The sequence below is a fragment of the Glycine max genome, chromosome 10 (genome assembly GCF_000004515.6).
Source record: "Glycine max cultivar Williams 82 chromosome 10, Glycine_max_v4.0, whole genome shotgun sequence".
Lineage (NCBI taxonomy): Eukaryota > Viridiplantae > Streptophyta > Magnoliopsida > Fabales > Fabaceae > Glycine > Glycine max.
Window position 1 is genome coordinate 43,365,682 of NC_038246.2, and position 19,232 is coordinate 43,384,913.

Sequence of the window (19,232 nt, forward strand, 5' to 3'; positions counted from 1 at the left end):
TATTATGGAAGAATGAACGAGAAAACTCAACACTCTTAAATTATTTAAAAATACATTGTTTATTATTTATTAAAATTAAACAATTCATTCAATCTATCAGGGTCTCTCTTGTCTTTAATTATATTGAATGTTTGTATTAGATTAAGGGGTGGGTAAGCGGGCCGACCCGCTCCACATAAGGTCTGTCTGCATAAGCTCGCATTGACAGTGGACTGGCCAGTCCGCTTCGCATTCTTATACGGATCAAATAAATTGGTCTGTCCCCGGCCCGTTTGACCCCACGGGTCAAACGGGCCGGTCCACAGGCCTAGTTTTAAAAGAATTTCAATTTTAATAAAAATACAATACAATCAATTTAAGTTCAATATAAATGTAAATAAAATCTTAACAATTAGTCAATTACATCAATAAAATAAATAATATTTTAACAAAAGAAAATCCAAACAATAAATCTAAAATATAAAACTTAAACATCTTCAACGATTCCATATTTAAAGCAATAAAATCTTCATGCAGACAATCCGCGGGCCAAACCCCGCATAGTTCACGGGTTAGGTGGGACGGACCCAAAAATATGACATAACCATGAAACGTTTAAAAAAATTAGTTCGTTACCCGAACAGACCACAAATCCCACAGGTCAATCTATGGATCTAGATCCGTTTACTCACCCCTAATCAGATTCATAAGAACTGTAATGTTTAAATAACTTACTGATTTTGGGAGGGTAATGGATTTGGGGATTTGTTAGCAGATTTTTCTCATTATTTGGACATCGGCCTCCTCATGTCTACTGTTGTGAAAATGTAAACGATAAATTGGCATGGGCATCCTAAATTATATGGAACAACATTTTTATAACCATCACGTGAAACTTTAAATCACTATAAGCCTAAATAACAAATATTTATTATTATAACGATATTTTGATTGTCAAAATTTTCAGTATGAAAGAGTAAAAAAACAAAACAATAAAAAAGAAATATAGGGATGTATTACTGCTATACTTTGATAGGTTCTCTTTACCATTCATTTCTTATTTTAATTGTTCAAACTTTCATAAATTAACTAAGGATGTACTTTTGTATTATAACATAATTTAGTGAGGGTATTATTTGTTTAGATTTGTTTGTTTGTTTTTTTGTAAGTTATGAATTTAGTGGTGTACTCTAGTTTATTTTATTTTTTATAATATATTTTGGATATTTTTATATTACATTTTTAATTTAATGATTATATTATTTATTTTATTAATTTAATATTATAAATCAAGACATTGATAATGATAAATGATAGGTTTTTTTTTTTTGTTATTACATTTTATATTTTTTTATATTACAATATTTATTTTAAGCACTGTACCACTTATAATATTTAATTTATTATTTTGACATTATATTTTGTTTATTATTTTTTGAATAATTTTATATTAAATTATTTATTTTAACTATTATACTAATTAATATAATAAAAAATATAATATGTATTTAAGTGTATTTTTTTATTTATTTTAAACTTGATTAAAAATATTTTAAAAAATAATATAAGATTAATAGTAAAATACTTAACATAAGAAAATATAACATAAAATAGTAAACTATAAATATATCTATTTCTGTCATCTTATATTTTTTTCAATTTATTTAACAATCAATTTTATCAAAATTTTTAATGTAATAAGCTAGTCTTTCATGTTCATGTCACCCACTCGCTTTTAATCTTTTAACTAATTTTTCAACTAATTTTGCTTCTCATAGTGATAATCCAATCGTCCCTATGAATTGTTTTATCACTGAAGAAGTTTGGTTTTGATTCCATTACAATAAACTTTTTTTTACTAACCATTGCAATAAACTCAGCGATGTAAAAAATATTATAATCACAGAAAGGAGTTAATTTTGAGTTTTCTTATTATTTTTAATGAAGTAAATACAAGTCTTTTGTAAGAAATTTTTTTAATATAGATTTTTTTAACGATACATCATTCTTTCTCTAATTTTTTTATTACTACATATATACTTAATTTATATAAAGGTATGCTATATGGAATGTTCTTAATTATAATTTGATCTTGGATTTATCCCTACAAATGATGAAGAATTAGGCAGGACTCATGCAAATCGCAATGAGTTTTTTTTTTTTTTTTGGGTGAATTACAAATCGCAATGAGTTGAATCAAAAGAACGGTAAATAAAGAAAGGAGGAATCTCATTATTAAAGTTAAATTGATCGAGCCTATGATCATGAGTTCAGAAATAATCTATTATTTTTAATATTTCATTATATATAATAATTATATAAAATAAATATTTATTTTGTACAATACACAGATTCAAATATTAGTTCAAAATAAATCACATAATTAATCACACGATTCCCAAATATTTAAGCCAAACCAAATTCAGCGATTTAGAGTGAGAAATAATTAAATTCTAACAATTGGACAAGTAAATTAAATTGAAGAATTTCCCTTCTCAAGTATACATGTAATTGAAAAGAATCCCACCGATTCAAAGTTCAAAAGCTAGATATAGCTTTAACAAATCAAGGGTCTGTCTATTTTATCATGTAACCAAACATTTAAAGTTAATTTTGTCGAGAGGCAAGCCAATGGAGTTATCCATGCTTTAGCAAAAGCAACTCCTTATTATCCTAGTCTCCAAACCTTTAATTAGTATGATTTCTTATTGTATTGCTCACTTGATTATGAATAAAAAAAACGTTATTCTATTTCTGTAAGAAAAAAAAAAATTAATGGTCTGAACCGACATCAGATTTCCCTTTATATAACATCATATAAAACAATATATACATATATAGGCATATATCGTAATCAATGATGATCAGTTCAAATTAATTAACGTCGATCCTGTGGCATAGTGGCATGCACGGTTTATGGATGCTAAAGGGAACCATAATGTTATATTTACGGTTTAAACTAAAGTTCTCTTTGATATATAAAGATAGCTTTTGCAAGTCTGTGTGCGTGTCGTTTCAAATATTACACGTATTCTTGAGAAGGGAGATTCTACAATGTAACGACGATGCTTGCATTTGCATGGTTTATTGAATGCTTTTACTTTAAGTGTTGCCTCCTGTTTTGTTTGTGAAGCAAATAGAAAGCCGTTATCAGATTAATTTGATATATACTTATTGGTTACTCTTCGATCTTCGTGTATGCATGTGCATACTGAATCACTTATCCTATATTTTATTGCCTCGTGGACCAAATAAACTCAATATCGTAAAGCAAAATTTTATTTTGCTACTGATTGATATCCATAATGGATTATTACCAAACTCGATCGCAGCTTTTTAAAAGAATACATAATCATCACTATTTGGAACCTCTTTCCAACTGCAGTTATCAACAGATACAATCAAACAAGCAATTACCACTATACTATACAATAAGCAATAAACAATGAACTTCCACGTCAGGATCACAGCGAAGAAAACGTACCACAACAATGAACCATAAAAATAACATATTCACTTAAGAATACAGAAAATAAATAATTTAATTAATTAAACTATAAAAAATAAAATAAATAAATAACTAAAGAGTGGACATCATGATTGGTTTGTTTCCTTAAAAAACTTACTTTTGAGTTTAGAATAATGGAAATATTTGTTCTACATTTAGCTAATATAACATGGAAATCAGACAGACCAGTTGTGTGTTTGTTGAAACTATCCACAACTGTCTTACAATCAAACTCAAAGATTACATGATCAAAACTAAGTTGAAGAATCCAATCAGTTGCTTGGAGGAAGAAATCCCGTTGCGGTTTGTGCATAGAGTAAATTACCTCTCACTTGATAAGTATATATATATATATATATATGGGATCCACTTTAAGAGAAATAATTCTCATTCTTTGTTTTTTTAATCTAACAATGAATAATAAGATATATCATTCTTTCCTTCATTGTTCTAAATTTTCTCATCATTGTCACCCCTCCACTATCATTGTTGTCATTGATGCTATCATCACATCCCCATTACTAACACTTAGGAGTGAAAAAACAGGTTGGACATTTTGTACAGACTCATTCTAGTCTCTTTCTTAACAAGAACTTGTTGAGATTTTTAATTTATCAACTTGTTTTTAACCTACCTCGCTTGACCCTAAAAAAATGAGTTAAGTGCGAGCCAAGGCAAGTTAACCTTCCAACTCATTTTTTTAATTACTATTTAATATTTATTTTTGTATTACGTGTTTATTTATTATTATTAAAAAAATTTAGGAAATTTTTCATTATATTTTTTGTTTAAAATAATTATTTTTCAAAATTTAAGGTTACACATTGAATGTGCAACCTTTTTTTTTAATGATTAAAGGTGCAACTTATATTTAACAAAATCAATTAAAATATCTTCTTTTTTGGGGGGTGGGGGATGACTCACCAACTTTTATGTGGGTCAATTTGTCCCGACCTATTTTTGGCAAATTCATGGCATGTTGGACTGTTTTTCCACCAGGATGACCCAACTTGACCCAAAACTTAAGAAATTAGAAAAAATTACATTTTGGATGATTTTGGACGGGTCAACGAGTTTGACGAGTGAAAATAATGGGTTTGAGTGATTACATTTGTTGTGTTATACCCATTAGAAATCAACCCAACCCAAAATTGATTATATTAACATAGCTTGGTTGGGCCCAATCCAATTCTCTTCATGAGATTACATTACTTAAGTCATATCAATATAGGCTTAGTCAACACATACATGATCCAATGACCCATATTAATTGGTTAACCCTAAAACCAAGTGTATAAAAGTGTAAAACAAACAACTCGTAGTCACACTCACAATTTGAACTTTTAAAGTACCAAAAGGAAAAACCCTAAGAAGCTTGTGGTGTGTCGTTGTCCTGAGGTTGATTTTGTTGTTGTCCTCTCAAATGGAGCTCACATCCACGTTCGTTTGTTGCTTTTGACTCAAATGGAGACCGTGAAGCCATAGTTTTCGTGTCGGGCTTCAGGTTCATCATTTTGTGCATGTATTTTTTTTTTTCACATTCAAGACTTCGATTTATGTTTTTTGTTTCCTTTTAAATTGTGTTTTGATTTATGATTTCCTTTTCCATTTTCAATATTGACTTGTAGTACATACATTAACCAAATTAATTTTCGTTGTCCCGAGATCAATTCGCTGCCATCCTCTCAAATGGAGCTCGCATCCACATTTGTTCGTTGTTGTTGACTCAAATGGAGACCGTGAAGCCATAGTTTTCACATCATGCTTTAGATTCATCATTTCATGCAAGTATTTTTTTTTATTTGCACATTTGGGACTTCGATTTATGCTTTTGTTTCCTTTTAAACTGTGTTTTGATTTTCGATTTATGATTTCTTTTTCCATTTTCAACATTGACTTGCGGTACATACATTAACCAAACCAATTGTCTTGTCCTAAGGTCGATTGTTATCCTCTCAAATGGAACCTGCATCCACATCCGTTCCCAGTCTTTGACTCAAATGAAGATCGTAAAACTATAGTTTTGGCGTCGTGCTTCAACTTCATCATCTCTTGCAGGTATTTTTTTTATTTGTGCATTTAAGACTTTGATTTATGTTTTTTGTTTCCTTTTAAACCGTGCTTTAATTTTTGATTTTTTTATTTCCTTTTCCATTTTCAACATTGGCTTGAAGCACGTATATTGATCGAACCATCCCACCCACGTGATTTGTAACTCGATAAAACCGAATACTTTAATAAGACATGTTCAATTCTAAAATTACAATCCGTGAGTTACGTCGGACTCGGTTTCTAGACTCGAACCTGACCGATCCAACCAGGATCATAACTTGATCTACATTAATTAATGATAAATATAATTTTATTTTCTCACTTTACACATTTTTCTCATTTTAATTATAAAAATTAAATCACCGTATTAATATATATTTATGATGATATTAAAGTGGCCTTCCAATGCGAATTATGACATCGTAATAATTCGTCAAGTTCAATTAAATTTATTTGGAGAAAATTGATGATATTAATTATAATTAATCATATAATTTTATTACTATGCTTATGAAGGTCCAAAAAATTTATATATGTTAATAGTCATGTATAATTTTTTTTTTGGAAGGATCGTGTATACTTTTTGAGCATCAAAATTCTCGATATAAAATTAAGGTGAGTAGCACTTAAGACCTATAAAATATATCGACATGTCAACCGCCAAGTACGCTTCTTTTTGTTGGCTACTCTTTGTCTAATTTAAGTACAATACCTTCTCATGATCCATCACATCCGTTGTAATTGGATACGTCAAAGGAACAAAAATCAAATCTAAAAATTTCAACCTTGAGTTAGATATATCCTTTGATCTAAGTTGACCAATTGGTTGAGGAAAAAGTGTAAATTATTATAAAATTTTCATATTATTTTTATTAAAAAATATATTCCTTTAACACAAAAGTTTAATAGACTTGAAAAACTCTTTTAGACATAAAAAAAACTAGTATATACTCATTTTAGTTTTTTAAAGATGCAAATGATATTAATTTGGCCTTTAAAAGAATTAACATTAACTTAAGCTTTAATAATGAAAAATTGGCATCAACTTAGTTTTACGTACCAACTAAAAAGTTGATATTAATATAATATTTCTACCACAGGAATTACATTAACTTTGTCTTCAAATTAAAAACTTTGTTAAACGTACTTTTACATTTTATACGCAAAACAATTTTAATGACTAAAATGAAGTTCCCTGCATCTTAATGAATCGCTTTGTGGAAACCACTGCTCCATAATTTAATGTTCTGTTAGACGTTAGTTAGCTACATGTCTACAAACGCTACTGGATTGTGACACTCTTTTCTGGTTTCAACTCTCAAGCCAGCTGTGTCCATAATCCATCTCATCATAATTGTTTTGCAGTGTTTTTTTCTTTTCCCCTTTGATACAAAGTACACTGCAATTTCTTATATATAAATATATCACACATTGTTTTATTCTTACTCAAGACATCCAAAATTCCAAATACCCTTATCTCTCTCTCTCTCTCTCACTGATCATAAACGAGAAGAGAGACCAGAGAGAGAGATATAACTTGAAAAGCATTGCAACATATATACGTTAGGTCCATTTGGTGTCACAAAATCTGGCACATGGAGCTGAACTAGCTAGTTCAGTGTTACTTTTGTTACCACAGTGCTATAATAGTCCCTTCTGACTCTAGCCCTTCCTTATTTCCCTGACGTAACTCCTAAGCAACAATCACTGAGTGACCACAAGTGAAGAAAACACTACAAACAATTCGTGTTCTTTTCGCAAAGCCACCAAGACCAACACAAATTGTGAGTGAGTGATATCACAATCTTTTATATAGTGACACCATTGCACTAGTGCTCTTTGTCTCTCCAAAGGAAACCAAGAAAGCCACCAAATGGATCGGCTTTCATCAGCAGCTACATTTAAGAGCATGCACTATGGCAGTGCAAGCCAAATGGGTTTGATTTGGCAACAAGCCAGGGCACCCCTGGTGGTTCCATTGATGAAATTGCTAGTGGTTTTGTGCCTAGCCATGTCACTTATGTTGTTTGTGGAGAGAGTTTATATGGGCATAGTCATAATCTTTGTCAAGTTGTTTAGGTACAAGCCTGAAAAGAAGTATAAATGGGAGCCACTCAGGGATGACCTTGAGTTTGGAAACTCTGCATACCCTATGGTCTTGGTGCAAATTCCAATGTACAATGAGAAAGAGGTATTACTATTACTATAGAGTTATCCCATTCAATAAAAGTCTTTTCTTTATCTATAAAGGAAAACTGTTATGACATGGATTGTTTTCTTGAATTTTTTATTTTTTTTTTACTGAAGTGAAAGTTTTTGAGAGTACTGTTTCATTGGTTGCAGGTGTATCAATTATCAATTGGAGCTGCATGTGGGCTATCATGGCCATCTGATAGGATTATTATTCAAGTTCTTGATGATTCCACTGACCCAATCATTAAGGTTGAAATCATCCCTTCCTACTAATAAAGTTAACTGACAATTTGCTCATTTATCTTCCAATAATTAAACAATGTTAAACATTTCTATTTCTTTTTACCTTAGTCAACAAAAAGCCCATTTTGAGATATTTTGTACTCTCTATATAGGGGGTACTAAAGAATAGTTTTACTCATTAGTCATAATCTATGTCAACTTGCATGAAAATTCTTCCTTCACAAAACGACATTTATGATTCTGGATTATCTTTCCTGACTAAAGTCCATGTATAAACTAACAGAGTACATTCATATATTTCTAGTTATTAGTGCTCACATAACTTCTTTTTTTTTTACCAAAACAACACAGAATATGGTGGAGATGGAATGCCAGAGATGGGCCAGTAAAGGTGTAAACATAAAGTATGAGATCAGAAAGAACAGAAATGGTTACAAAGCTGGGGCTCTCAAAGAAGGCATGAAGCACAGCTATGTGAATTTGTGTGACTATGTGGCCATCTTTGATGCTGATTTCCAACCTGAGCCTAACTTCCTTTGGCGCACTATACCGTTCCTGGCTCACAACCCCGAAGTTGCACTAGTCCAAGCTCGATGGAAATTCGGTAATGTTTTTCTCATCCTTCATGAAACTCCTTTGCGCAAGTTTGCTTTAAAAATTAAAACAAAAACTGTGGTCTCCAACAAAGGATCTTTGGTGTCAAAATATAGTTGTACAATTAAAAACTATGTTTAATTGCGAAGCAGTTTTACAAAATACTACTATTGTAAAACCTTTTAATTGTAATCAAATCTAAAAACTTTTAGTCCTCTTTTAGTTAAAAGTCAAAACTAAAAATTGTGAAGATTTTGTAAAGATATTTACATGACTAAATATCTCTTACGCTCAATAGTCTAAACCCTCACTTTATAAGCATCTCGTACAGGGCACACACTCAGATTCTACACTCTCTTTCTAGTCAAGAACATCTTTCACATCAGCCACCTCTTGAACCACTGCAACAATTCCCCTGATTCTAATATGACTAAGAAAACCACAATAGTGGTGGGAATCGCATCATGGAAACAGCGTTACATATTAACACTAACGCCGCTGGAAGTGGAGCATGCCAACAATCTGTTGGTGTTACTTACTTTTGGCCTTACGGTGGAGGAACTAGACCACACCATCCTCTTGGTCTCACTTTCTCCTAGCCATATGGCCAAGGAAGTGGGGAAAGTGATGGGATGGATTACTTTGCATGTCGTAGGCTGTTAAAGTCAAAACTCTAAATCAGCCTAGGCCTCAAACTCAAGTCTCCAAGTCTAAGCGAGGAAGCCTATTCTGCGAGCGTTTCATTATTCTGAACTTGCATGCTGGTTTGTCTGTCTCCATCTGAGACAGAAAATCCTTCCTTGTACTTCTTTAATTTCATCAGTTTCAAGAGGATTGACAAAGAAGAGTTCGTTGAACTCTATTTTCCTCATTGATTTCCATATCTTCAACCATTCTTTGGAAAGGATGCATGTCCTTACTACATCTTTGAAGGGAAGGAATGAAACAATGGTGATAAAAATAGTTTCCCGCAACAAAGAGAACTTGTCCTTTTTTGTTCCTTCTTATCTAATCCCTGACAATGATAAAAAAAAACAGGAACAAAAACAAGGATAAATTCTCTTTGTTGAAAAAGAAACTATTGTTTCATTCCTTCCCTTCAAAGATACGGTAAGGACATGTGTACAGTCCAAAAAGTAGTTGAAGATATAACAATCCACAAGGAACATAGAGTTCAGCAAACTCTTCTTTGGTAATCCTGGTGAATCTGATGAAATAAAAGAAATTCAAAGAAGGATTTTTTGTCCAAGATGGAGACATGCAGATCAGCATGCAAGTTCGGAGGAAAAACTCTCCGGATAATAAAAAGCTTACAGAATGAGCTGCCTCACTTAGACTTGGAGATGGAAGAAGCCGGTCTGTGGATTTCAGTCTCAACCGTACTTAGTGTTATGACTTTTACAACCTAAGGCCTCTGTAGTAATCCATCCCCTGGCAATATGGTGAGGGTTTGGACTCTGAGTCTACAAATGGTTTTATAGTGGGGATTTGGACATGTTTGGAACTTTTCAATATTTGTTTTTTTTTTTTTTACGTGCCCGTATTGTTACAATATTTGGTTTTGATTTTTAACTAAATCAGGATTAAAAGGTTTTACATTTGATTACAGTTTTGGAAGAGTCTACTACGTCTGGTAAATAGAAAACTATGTTTAATTGCGAAGATTCTTTTTAATTGTAAAAATTAAAAGGTTTTACATTTGATTATAGTTTGAAAAATTGCTTGACTATTTCTTTGTTTGATCCTATTTATTACTCTTGATTCATGTTAAGAAAAATTCAAGTTTTACATTGTCTATAGAGATAAGGCCACACACCAAGCCAATAGTGTTAGGCTTGAGGAAATGTGTTAGAGAAAAATTCAAGTCTTATATGGATTATATATAAGGTTACAATAAAATATATAAGTAAAAATAATTCTCTTATAAATTAATTTTTTGAATTAAATTAGGTCTAAATTTCCATTTTAAAAAATCATTTTAATACATCAGAGAATGTTTGTGCTTATCATAAGTGTTCAATCCTGAATGGAAAGAAAATTCTTAGAGCATCATGGCCAAGTTTAGCCAATGGACTCAAAAATAATATCTGCTTAGAGATACAATTATCTTATGGAAGCTAAGAAGCACAGAAAAGATACAAGCAAACGGCACCAATACCACTTTTTTTTTTTTTTTTTGACTGAGGCACCAATACCACTTAAAATTTAAAATATTTTGATATCTACACAACTCCATTTTTGGTGTCAGTGCTTTACTATAGAACAAAAGTTAATTCCACTAAAGCAAATCAACAGTTAGAAAAGAACTGGACTCATACCAATGTCTTAGCTACAAAAACAAATCATTTCCACTTTACAAGACATAAATTTGTCACAATTTTTGAATGTCAATATCTGCCTTAGGTAAGGTGTGACATTTATATACCTTGTGTATGGCAGTTAATGCTGATGAATGCTTAATGACAAGAATGCAAGAGATGTCATTGGATTATCATTTCCTTGTGGAGCAGGAAGTTGGGTCCTCAACCTATGCCTTCTTCGGTTTCAATGGTAAATCATTTCCCTAATAAACAGTACAAGTATGTCTCTTTGGGTAGTAGAAGCAGTCATGTGAATGTAAATGAGATGGTGCAGGCACAGCTGGTGTGTGGAGAATTTCAGCATTAAATGAAGCTGGTGGATGGAAGGACCGCACAACAGTGGAAGACATGGATCTGGCTGTCCGTGCTGGTCTCAAAGGCGGGAAATTTGTGTATCTTAGCGATCTCAAGGTATCACCGAACCACACTGCATTTAGTTTCATGGTTTATACTCAGGAGTTTGTTCAATGAGTTATTTAGAAAAGAAGATTGTACAAAAAGTAATTTCAGTTATATATACATCAAGTTTCTGTTGAGTCTTTTCTCCTATACTGAGTTGTTTATTTCATATAACAATTTATCACTTTATCTAAATAAATTTAGGTGAAAAGTGAATTGCCAAGTACCTTCAAAGCCTATCGTTATCAGCAGCACAGGTGGTCATGTGGCCCAGCTAATCTTTTCAAGAAAATGGCAATGGAAATAATGAGAAACAAGGTATCAGTTTCCTTGTTATCTTCAATGTCCATAGGTTGTTTGAAGAAGTCAAGTTATATTAGTATCCATTTTCTCTTCTAATTCCTTTTTTACCATACCATGCAGAAAGTCTCCATGTGGAAGAAGTTATATGTGATTTATAGTTTCTTCTTTGTCCGGAAAATTGTTGCTCATGTGGTCACATTTGTATTCTACTGTGTGATTATGCCAGCAACTGTTCTATTTCCAGAAGTGGAAGTCCCCAAGTGGGGTGCTGTGTATATACCTTCTATCATCACACTCCTTAATGCAGTTGGAACTCCAAGGTAAACATTTTAAGTTGGCAAAACTTGGTAAAGAAGGTTTTCTTTTGTTCATTTGTTATTGTGAGTAACTTGTGTACATCTTATGCAGGTCAATCCACTTGCTGGTATTCTGGATACTCTTTGAAAATGTTATGTCAATGCATAGGACCAAGGCTACACTTACAGGTTTGTTAGAGGCAGGGAGAGTAAATGAATGGGTAGTTACTGAGAAATTGGGAGATGCTCTTAAAACAAAATCAGGTGGTAAAGCAGCTAGGAAGTCTCGTATCAGGATTGGTGAAAGGTACACCTATATAAGGAGAATACTCCTAATTTTATTAACTTATCATTTATAACAATAGAATGAACAACATAGAAATGAATGAGTTCATTTGATTCCCTCAAGTTGGGAATTTGGTGCCTACATTTGAATTAATGATTTTGCATGGGGCTTAAAACGTGATTTTCATAACTAGCATTCACTATTTCACCTTCATTGAGTGTTTGTTGATGATTAACAGGCTTCATTTCCTGGAACTTCTTGTGGGGGCCTATCTCTTTTTCTGTGCATGCTATGATCTTAAATATGGGAAGAACCACTACTTCATATATCTTTTTCTGCAATCTATGGCCTTCTTTGTTGCGGGGGTTGGCTATGTTGGCACCTTTGTTCCAAATTCATAGAGGAACTCCTTCATTAGAATTATTTCAAGTGTCAGTCATTTGGCTGGCATTCCATTCACTACAAGGAGGAACAAAATGCAGTTTCTTCTGCTGGTAGCTGCCATTCAATTTGTTTTAGTGCCATAGACAATTTTACAACAATTATTTGTCATACTTTGAATTGTTTTTATGTGAACATAGACACATAGACAAGGAGGTTAGAAAAACGAAACAAGAAAAGTTTGTGTATTACTTGAAATGCCTTGGAAAGAATAATCAATAAATTGGAAATTTGGAATATAGAAGCAAGTTGGCACAGTTTCTGATTCCCTACTTCCCTTCTCTATCCTGAAAGTTAAGCTGCGTGACAAAAGTATTTCTTAATCTTCTTTTTCAAATATGGCTTCATTTAATTTAAACTCCACTAATTAATAATAGCTGTGAAAATGAAAAAAAAAAAAACTTAAATAGGAGTCTCGATTATAATAAAGAAATCAGAATTTGCACATATTGTACGAGGTATGCTTGAATTATTCAAAAAATAAAATTGCCATAAAACCTAAACTGCAAAAAAAAAATGTAAATACAGAAATTTCAGCATCTCAAAGCCAACAGTTGATTTTTTTTTATCCACAAATATTATTTTTTTTAGTGAAATATAAAACCTTCAATCTTTTTTTTTTTTTTTTTTACTACTAAGTCAACCTTATTACTATCCAAAGTTTGATCCTTGATGATGTTTATTGTCTAGCTTTCAGTGAAACACTTCATATCAAGCAAGGACCAACATTAATTATTTTTTAATTTTTAATAAACGTGCATATAGTTGTTTCAAGCGAACGCAATCTCAGTACCATATCTAACAATTATTTTTGTTTATAAAATTCGTACATCTAGAATTATTCGCTAGAATATATTTTGTAGATCAATTCCTTAAAAAAATTATTAGATGAAAATTAACGAGTAATTTTTACGTCTAACAGAATTTGTCAATTGACATAATGGAATAGCAGAAAAATCTTATAAATAAATGCCAATTGACATCATTCTCACTAAATAAATTATCTATAATCTAGGTAACAAATCAAGAGCAATCTACATTATGCTCAGTAGAATTCCATATACAAATATCTACATTGAGCTCCCTAGAAGACACAAGAAAATTGAAAGGAATCAAAAGAAAATCTACTGGGGGGAAATCCTCCATTCGACCAGGAAAATTCTCAGCTACAGACTTTAATCTGAGAGAACTTCTCCCCCTACATGAAACAATCTCATAAATAAATCCTTCTTTTGATGAATTTGGACCAATACAGGTTATCATCACTGTATTCCCATTAGTTTCTGTGCCCTTGTTGAGGAGAAAAAGAACCCCATCTTCTTCTGCCTGGAGAACAAGGAATTGTTCATCCATCTGTAAAGAGATAGCCAATGGATGATTATATTTGAATTGTCTTCCGGAATCCCAGTGTTTACTGCTGAAATGCAATGCCAACTGTTCAAATGGCCCAACATAGTTACAGTCTTGAAATGGACAGACACATGGAGAATAGATGCATGTCACTTCATGGTCATTGCTAGTCATGCAATCCACAGTTTCATTGCAACCATATTCTTTGTTCCGACAAGGAGCTTCAATTGATTCAACTACTAAATCCACATCTCCACTCAACACGGTTCTATTCCTAGGAAAACCACGGATGTCTTCCTGTAGAAACAATTTAGTTACTGAGAGGGTAAAAATTTTAAGCTGCGGAATTCATAAGTTATAATCATAAAATGCATGTGCACAGTTAGGAAATAGAGCTTCCACTAACAGCTCGTTGAGAACTCCAGCATTCATTTAGAAATAAATTCAACTGGATGTCACAGTTAGGAAAAGATAATGCTTAGAAAAGCTATAAAATTCAAGCCCCTCAATGCTTCTCACTGATTACTTCTCTCTGCAATCAGATTAGTAACACAAGTTCTGCTTTAGGACTGACCTATTAATAATCAGGAACAGAAACAAAATATGCAGCAACAAGCTATTGAAAGAAATAAAATTCCAAATAAATCTGAGGAGAAGCTCAACCTAAAATGACCAAAGAAAAATACAGAACAAAATGAATATCTCAAGCTTAACCAATGCCATGTTAAAACCACTTTTTTTAAGTCACATCAAGACCCTGTCACTCTTATACATTCATGTGAACCCAGCATATAGCCATGAGCATGCTGTTATCATGAATTTAAATTACAACAGTGCCCTTGAAGGAAAGTTCGGAAAGGTACAATAAGAGAAAAGTTATAGAATATGAGCTTCCAATGCAAAGGTAATCATTTGTTTATTCATTGCTACACTTCTTCCTTGGTTCCAGGATTATCTTCTTTCTAAATATTTTTAAAGTTTTATGAAATAAATCATGTTGAATGTGCAGACCCCAATAGGTAAATTAGTTGCATCAGCTAAAATGATGATGCAAAGCCCTCTAATGATCCAATAATTAACTAGCTAGCAACTTGTGGGTCTTATAGCACAACAAAATCACTAATTCAAAACCCAACATCACCAAAGAGACTAAAGACCATTTGCTTGATATTGTGTCAATGTAAGGGTCATGTTAATAAGTTCTTTCACATAATGCACCATTTTTTAAAAAAGTTCTGCCAAAATCTATAGCCATCCCATATTAAAGGGAACACATCTCATGGTCGCTCATTTTTATTTCAGTCAAAAATGTAAAACTGCCTTACTCTACTTGGTTCTCCACCAATGATTGCAAGGAGAAAGATCCATTGGCCTTTTTGATTCATAAAAGAAAAGTAAAACTATTGGGTTCATAACTATAAAAGTTGTAGGTACAAAACAGTGCCTTCTGTCTTCTGACATGCTTTTGTGGACATGCTAAGAGGCTAGTAATGAATGACAATGGCATCATCACCTCATTTGATTCTGGTCTAAGAGGACCATGCCCAATTCTACTGATTTCTGTGGTGATCAGTGGGCCATCTGGATGATCTCTATACTCAGGGAACTCCATATGATGGCACTTCTTCTTGCTTGCTAGCTGCAAAGTAAAAGCATACCTTAATATCTGTAAACCAATCCACTAGTTTAACAGAGAATATCAAAATGCCATCATTTGAATTGCTTTTAACATTTTGAAAACAAATTATTAAATGATACATTCTCTTGGGATAATATTAGTTTTGATTGGTTCTAGCCTTTTTCAGAATTTCCTTTCATTGCAAAGAAATGTATTATTATGTGGTGATGATTGGTGAGGCATGTGAAAATATTTTGCTAGATAATAGAAAGAAACTCTTAAAAGATGTCAAAGGGCATTTTCTGAAATAAATCCACCACCATAAAATTGTAAGATGGAACATCATTTTCGGACAAAATGCAATCAAATTAGAAATACCACACTTTGCAATGACTTGCTTTCAATTGAAAAAGGCTTTCAAGAGACTGTTTACCACTGTTTTTTTTTTTTTTTTGACAAATAGTACATCTCATTGAACAAATGGTTGGCATAAGCCTGAGGCAAGTCATTTTTATCTCCTTGAAGGGTTTTCTGATTTCTACAATCAAAAATATTTTCTGTTGATCTAAAAATAGGAAAATAGCACAATTTCCATAAAAAAAATGTAGCATTGTAGAAAAATAAATTGAATGTCATTATCTACCTCCCCAGAACCATAGCCGCCAAGTTCCTTTTCTCGCTTTTCTCTCTCAGCAATCTCCTCCTCTCCCCAAGAAAACAGATATGGAACAATCGTTGGAACTGGAGCAGAAGACCCTTCAAGAGATATGTTCTCATAGTAGAAAAGCTGAAAAAGAAAGAGGAGTTAAAGAAATATATATTAATAACTTAAATAGAAATTGATGAAAAATAATTTTACCTGCAAAAATAAAAGACAACCACCAACAGTTCTTTGCTTCCCTTGATGGAAGCGCAATACCTCTCGAACCAGCCTATCAAGCAAGAATTTACCCCAGTTATACTGATGTACAAGATCCATATTTGTCAAAAAGTGGAGGAATGACGGGCTAACATCCAGCCTAGCTGTTGGGCACAGAAGCGTTCCCAGCACATAGAGTACAAATGACCTCTTAAAATCATCTCCAGACTCTGCAGTTGCCAACTGCTCCTCTAAAAGTCGCACTGAAATTCCATGATTTATCGCGTTGTAACTGTTACGTAAATCTGAAATCATGTCTTCTGGACCAGAGTTCACCACTTCTTTACCACTGGCTGATAATCCCAATACCATCTCTACATCATTTGGAGTTAATGGCACGTCCACATTGCAGATCTCTAAGCTGCAATTAGTAGTGTCAAATCTCTCCAATAACCAAAGACACAAACTGCGTCGAAGCGTTCGGCATCTAAGGCCAAGGAGGCTGCCAAAGCCCATGCTCTTAACTGCCTCCTTCTGCTCAGGTGTGAGGCGCTGTAACACTTTGAATAAGCGACCAGGAGAGCATCTTGTTACCAGTTTAGTCTGAATTTTTAATCCTCAACTTCAAGATTCATTAACTATTGAAATGAATAAACAAATCAACCATCACCCAAGTGCTTAGAATTTACCTGTTTCCTTGGCTTGGGGTTGGGGGCAGCACCTGAACTCAAGTAGCCATCCCACACTTCACGTGCATGCCTAGCATACTTTTCCTTCTCTTCAAGGCTCATTGATTTCCACGCATTTGAGGCAGCCTTTGTTGCCTACAAAAAGAAAATTTGCAACATAAATTATCACCATATACAGTTTTTCATCAACAAATGAGGTACAAACCTAGCAGTATCAAATGTCAAAAAAGATACTCACAGCTTTAAGGCCTGGTGACTCAGGATGGGAAGCAATGTACTCCTTGATAAACTCTTTACTGCAACAATTGATTTAAAACAAATTAATTAACTAACAAAATCAGAACACACACACAAATTAATTGTAAAATAATTTAATTTCTATGCACTGTCATTGTAAAATCTTTTACACAGTCAGAGTGTCAGTGCATACACTATTTATTGTAATAATATAAATGTAATTTCACTTTTAAGAAATTAAAAGAAATGACCTAAAATACACCCATGAGCATGCAGGACGAGGAACCAAAACTTGCTTCTTCCTCTTATTCTTTTTCCTTTGACCTTCTGTTGTAACATGTTGTTCAACCTTTTGTAGGTTTACCATCGTTATGACCTTCACATTTATTTAAAATACATATTTCAGACACCAAGATAATAAATCATAACAATTGAACAATCCTTGCACTGAGAAACCATCTCATATCATAGCAAAGACTAACTAAACAAAAGGCAATTCAAATATTCACTATAATTTAAAGATAACAAACAAAAATAAAGGCACAAGCAAAATGCATATTTATTAATTGGTAATGAAAATTGAAAATGCAAAATAATGCAGAAAGTGCAAGGTGGAAGCCAGTACTCATACTCACATAGGAATAATAATTGGTAGAAAGAAGGGGTTGGAAGAAACGGTGTTGCAGTGGTGCTGTCTCGGGTGCTTCTTTATCTCCTCGGAGAACTTACTCACTGTTTCAATTTCAGTGGGCTTTAAATGGACCCGCTTCCGACCCGAATGGATCATTCAACAAACTCGGGTCGCTAAATTTTTTAGTTCATAAAAAAAATATGAATTTTATATCTCAAAATTAAAATGCTGCTTTTTTTTACAATTTTTTTTAATTATCATTATTTTTCATATTATGAGAGTATTTGGAGAGGCAAAACCCATCCCATCCACTTGTCAAAAATACTTTTTCCATCTGAAATAGGAGTGAAAAGGATCATTAATAGACAAAATAGTGTGAGGATGTGAATTGATTTTGTTGAAATAATTGAATGGTCCTTAATTGATTAATGTGTTTTAATGATTTAAGTTTTTATGAGTGCTTACTGAATTTCAATTTTCTAAAGTCAATTCTCTTGCATTTATCATTTAATTAAAAAAAACTTCAATATTATGTGTTTGAATAATGTGAACTTTAATTTTATCACATTATATTCCATGGGATTATAATACAAAAATTTAATTTCCATACATAATTTGCTAATTAATTATTTTAACAAGAAAAAAAATTATATATTAATAATGTAAAATAACTTTATAATATTATTCAATCACAAATTATTATATATATAATGATTATATTTATTTTTATAAAATCATCTTAAAAATCATATCGATAATAATTTGTAATTTGATATAGGATAAAATTATTTTGCATTATCATGTATTACTATTAAACTCTTATTCTGAACGTGAAATAAGCATATGATTTTTAACATTATATATTAATAATAAATTATATAATTATAAGTATTCATAATTTATATAAAATATGAAAATGTATTTAAAAAAGTTTATTAGTAAAAAATATAAATTAAATTATAAATAATGTAGACATTAAAAACTTTTAATTCATAAAGTTTTAAAAATTATTTCAATTAATGAAAGATTGTAATTATTATATATCCTTATTTACGATGCTAATTAAACTGAGTATTAATAAAAATAATTTGAAAACAAAAATATTTGACTATATAATCATTCAAAAAATAAATATTAATTTAAATAAGTTTAGTTGATTTTATACAACCAACTTTTTACTTTTAGGTAATTTTG

The 19,232-nt window shown here is 32.0% G+C and overlaps 2 protein-coding genes and 1 non-coding gene across 8 annotated transcripts; 2 read left to right on the forward strand and 1 right to left on the reverse strand.

Annotated features, from left to right (window-relative positions):
• Positions 1–6,993: 6,993 nt before the first annotated feature.
• On the forward strand, positions 6,994–12,893 carry LOC100782380 (glucomannan 4-beta-mannosyltransferase 9). Its single transcript, XM_003535446.5, has 9 exons — positions 6,994–7,730; positions 7,883–7,981; positions 8,327–8,579; positions 11,009–11,119; positions 11,204–11,340; positions 11,533–11,646; positions 11,752–11,951; positions 12,040–12,234; positions 12,452–12,893. The coding sequence occupies exons 1-9, from the start codon at positions 7,413–7,415 to the stop codon at positions 12,612–12,614; spliced, it is 1,590 nt and encodes a 529-aa protein (XP_003535494.1). The 5' UTR covers positions 6,994–7,412; the 3' UTR covers positions 12,615–12,893.
• MIR9766 (microRNA MIR9766) lies at positions 9,490–9,678 on the forward strand. Its single transcript, NR_126820.1, has one exon. It is a non-coding gene; the product is annotated as a microRNA MIR9766 (primary transcript).
• A 720-nt stretch (positions 12,894–13,613) lies between the features above and the next one.
• LOC100782920 (protein MAINTENANCE OF MERISTEMS) lies at positions 13,614–18,142 on the reverse strand. Of its 6 annotated transcripts, none has more exons than XM_041005846.1 (8): positions 18,043–18,142; positions 17,659–17,783; positions 17,409–17,466; positions 17,171–17,305; positions 16,482–17,033; positions 16,266–16,409; positions 15,518–15,643; positions 13,614–14,297 (listed from the first exon to the last, which is right to left on the reverse strand). In XM_041005846.1, exons 2-8 carry the CDS (start codon positions 17,772–17,774, stop codon positions 14,262–14,264), a joined length of 1,167 nt encoding a protein of 388 aa, XP_040861780.1. In that variant the 5' UTR covers positions 17,775–17,783; positions 18,043–18,142; the 3' UTR covers positions 13,614–14,261. The 6 variants fall into 6 exon arrangements, with proteins under 6 accessions (XP_040861780.1, XP_040861778.1, XP_006589372.1 ...); XM_041005844.1 differs by having other exon boundaries at positions 13,614–14,301; positions 15,449–15,643; XM_006589309.4 differs by having other exon boundaries at positions 13,614–14,301; positions 16,482–17,084.
• Between the last annotated feature and the right edge of the window lie 1,090 nt (positions 18,143–19,232).

Excerpts from the sequence above, each read along its gene's own strand:
- LOC100782380 (XM_003535446.5), top strand. The coding sequence starts at position 7,413 with ATGGATCGGCTTTCATCAGCAGCTACATTTAAGAGCATGCACTATGGC. Across the intron at positions 7,731-7,882 it reads CAATGTACAATGAGAAAGAG|GTGTATCAATTATCAATTGG; the intron begins GTATTACTATTA and ends CATTGGTTGCAG. Across the intron at positions 7,982-8,326 it reads CCACTGACCCAATCATTAAG|AATATGGTGGAGATGGAATG; the intron begins GTTGAAATCATC and ends AAAACAACACAG.
- LOC100782920 (XM_041005843.1), bottom strand. The coding sequence starts at position 17,774 with ATGGTAAACCTACAAAAGGTTGAACAACATGTTACAACAGAAGGTCAA. Across the intron at positions 17,085-17,170 it reads ACCCCAAGCCAAGGAAACAG|ACTAAACTGGTAACAAGATG; the intron begins GTAAATTCTAAG and ends TTAAAAATTCAG. Across the intron at positions 14,302-15,448 it reads AGCATGTCAGAAGACAGAAG|GAAGACATCCGTGGTTTTCC; the intron begins GCACTGTTTTGT and ends TTGTTTCTACAG.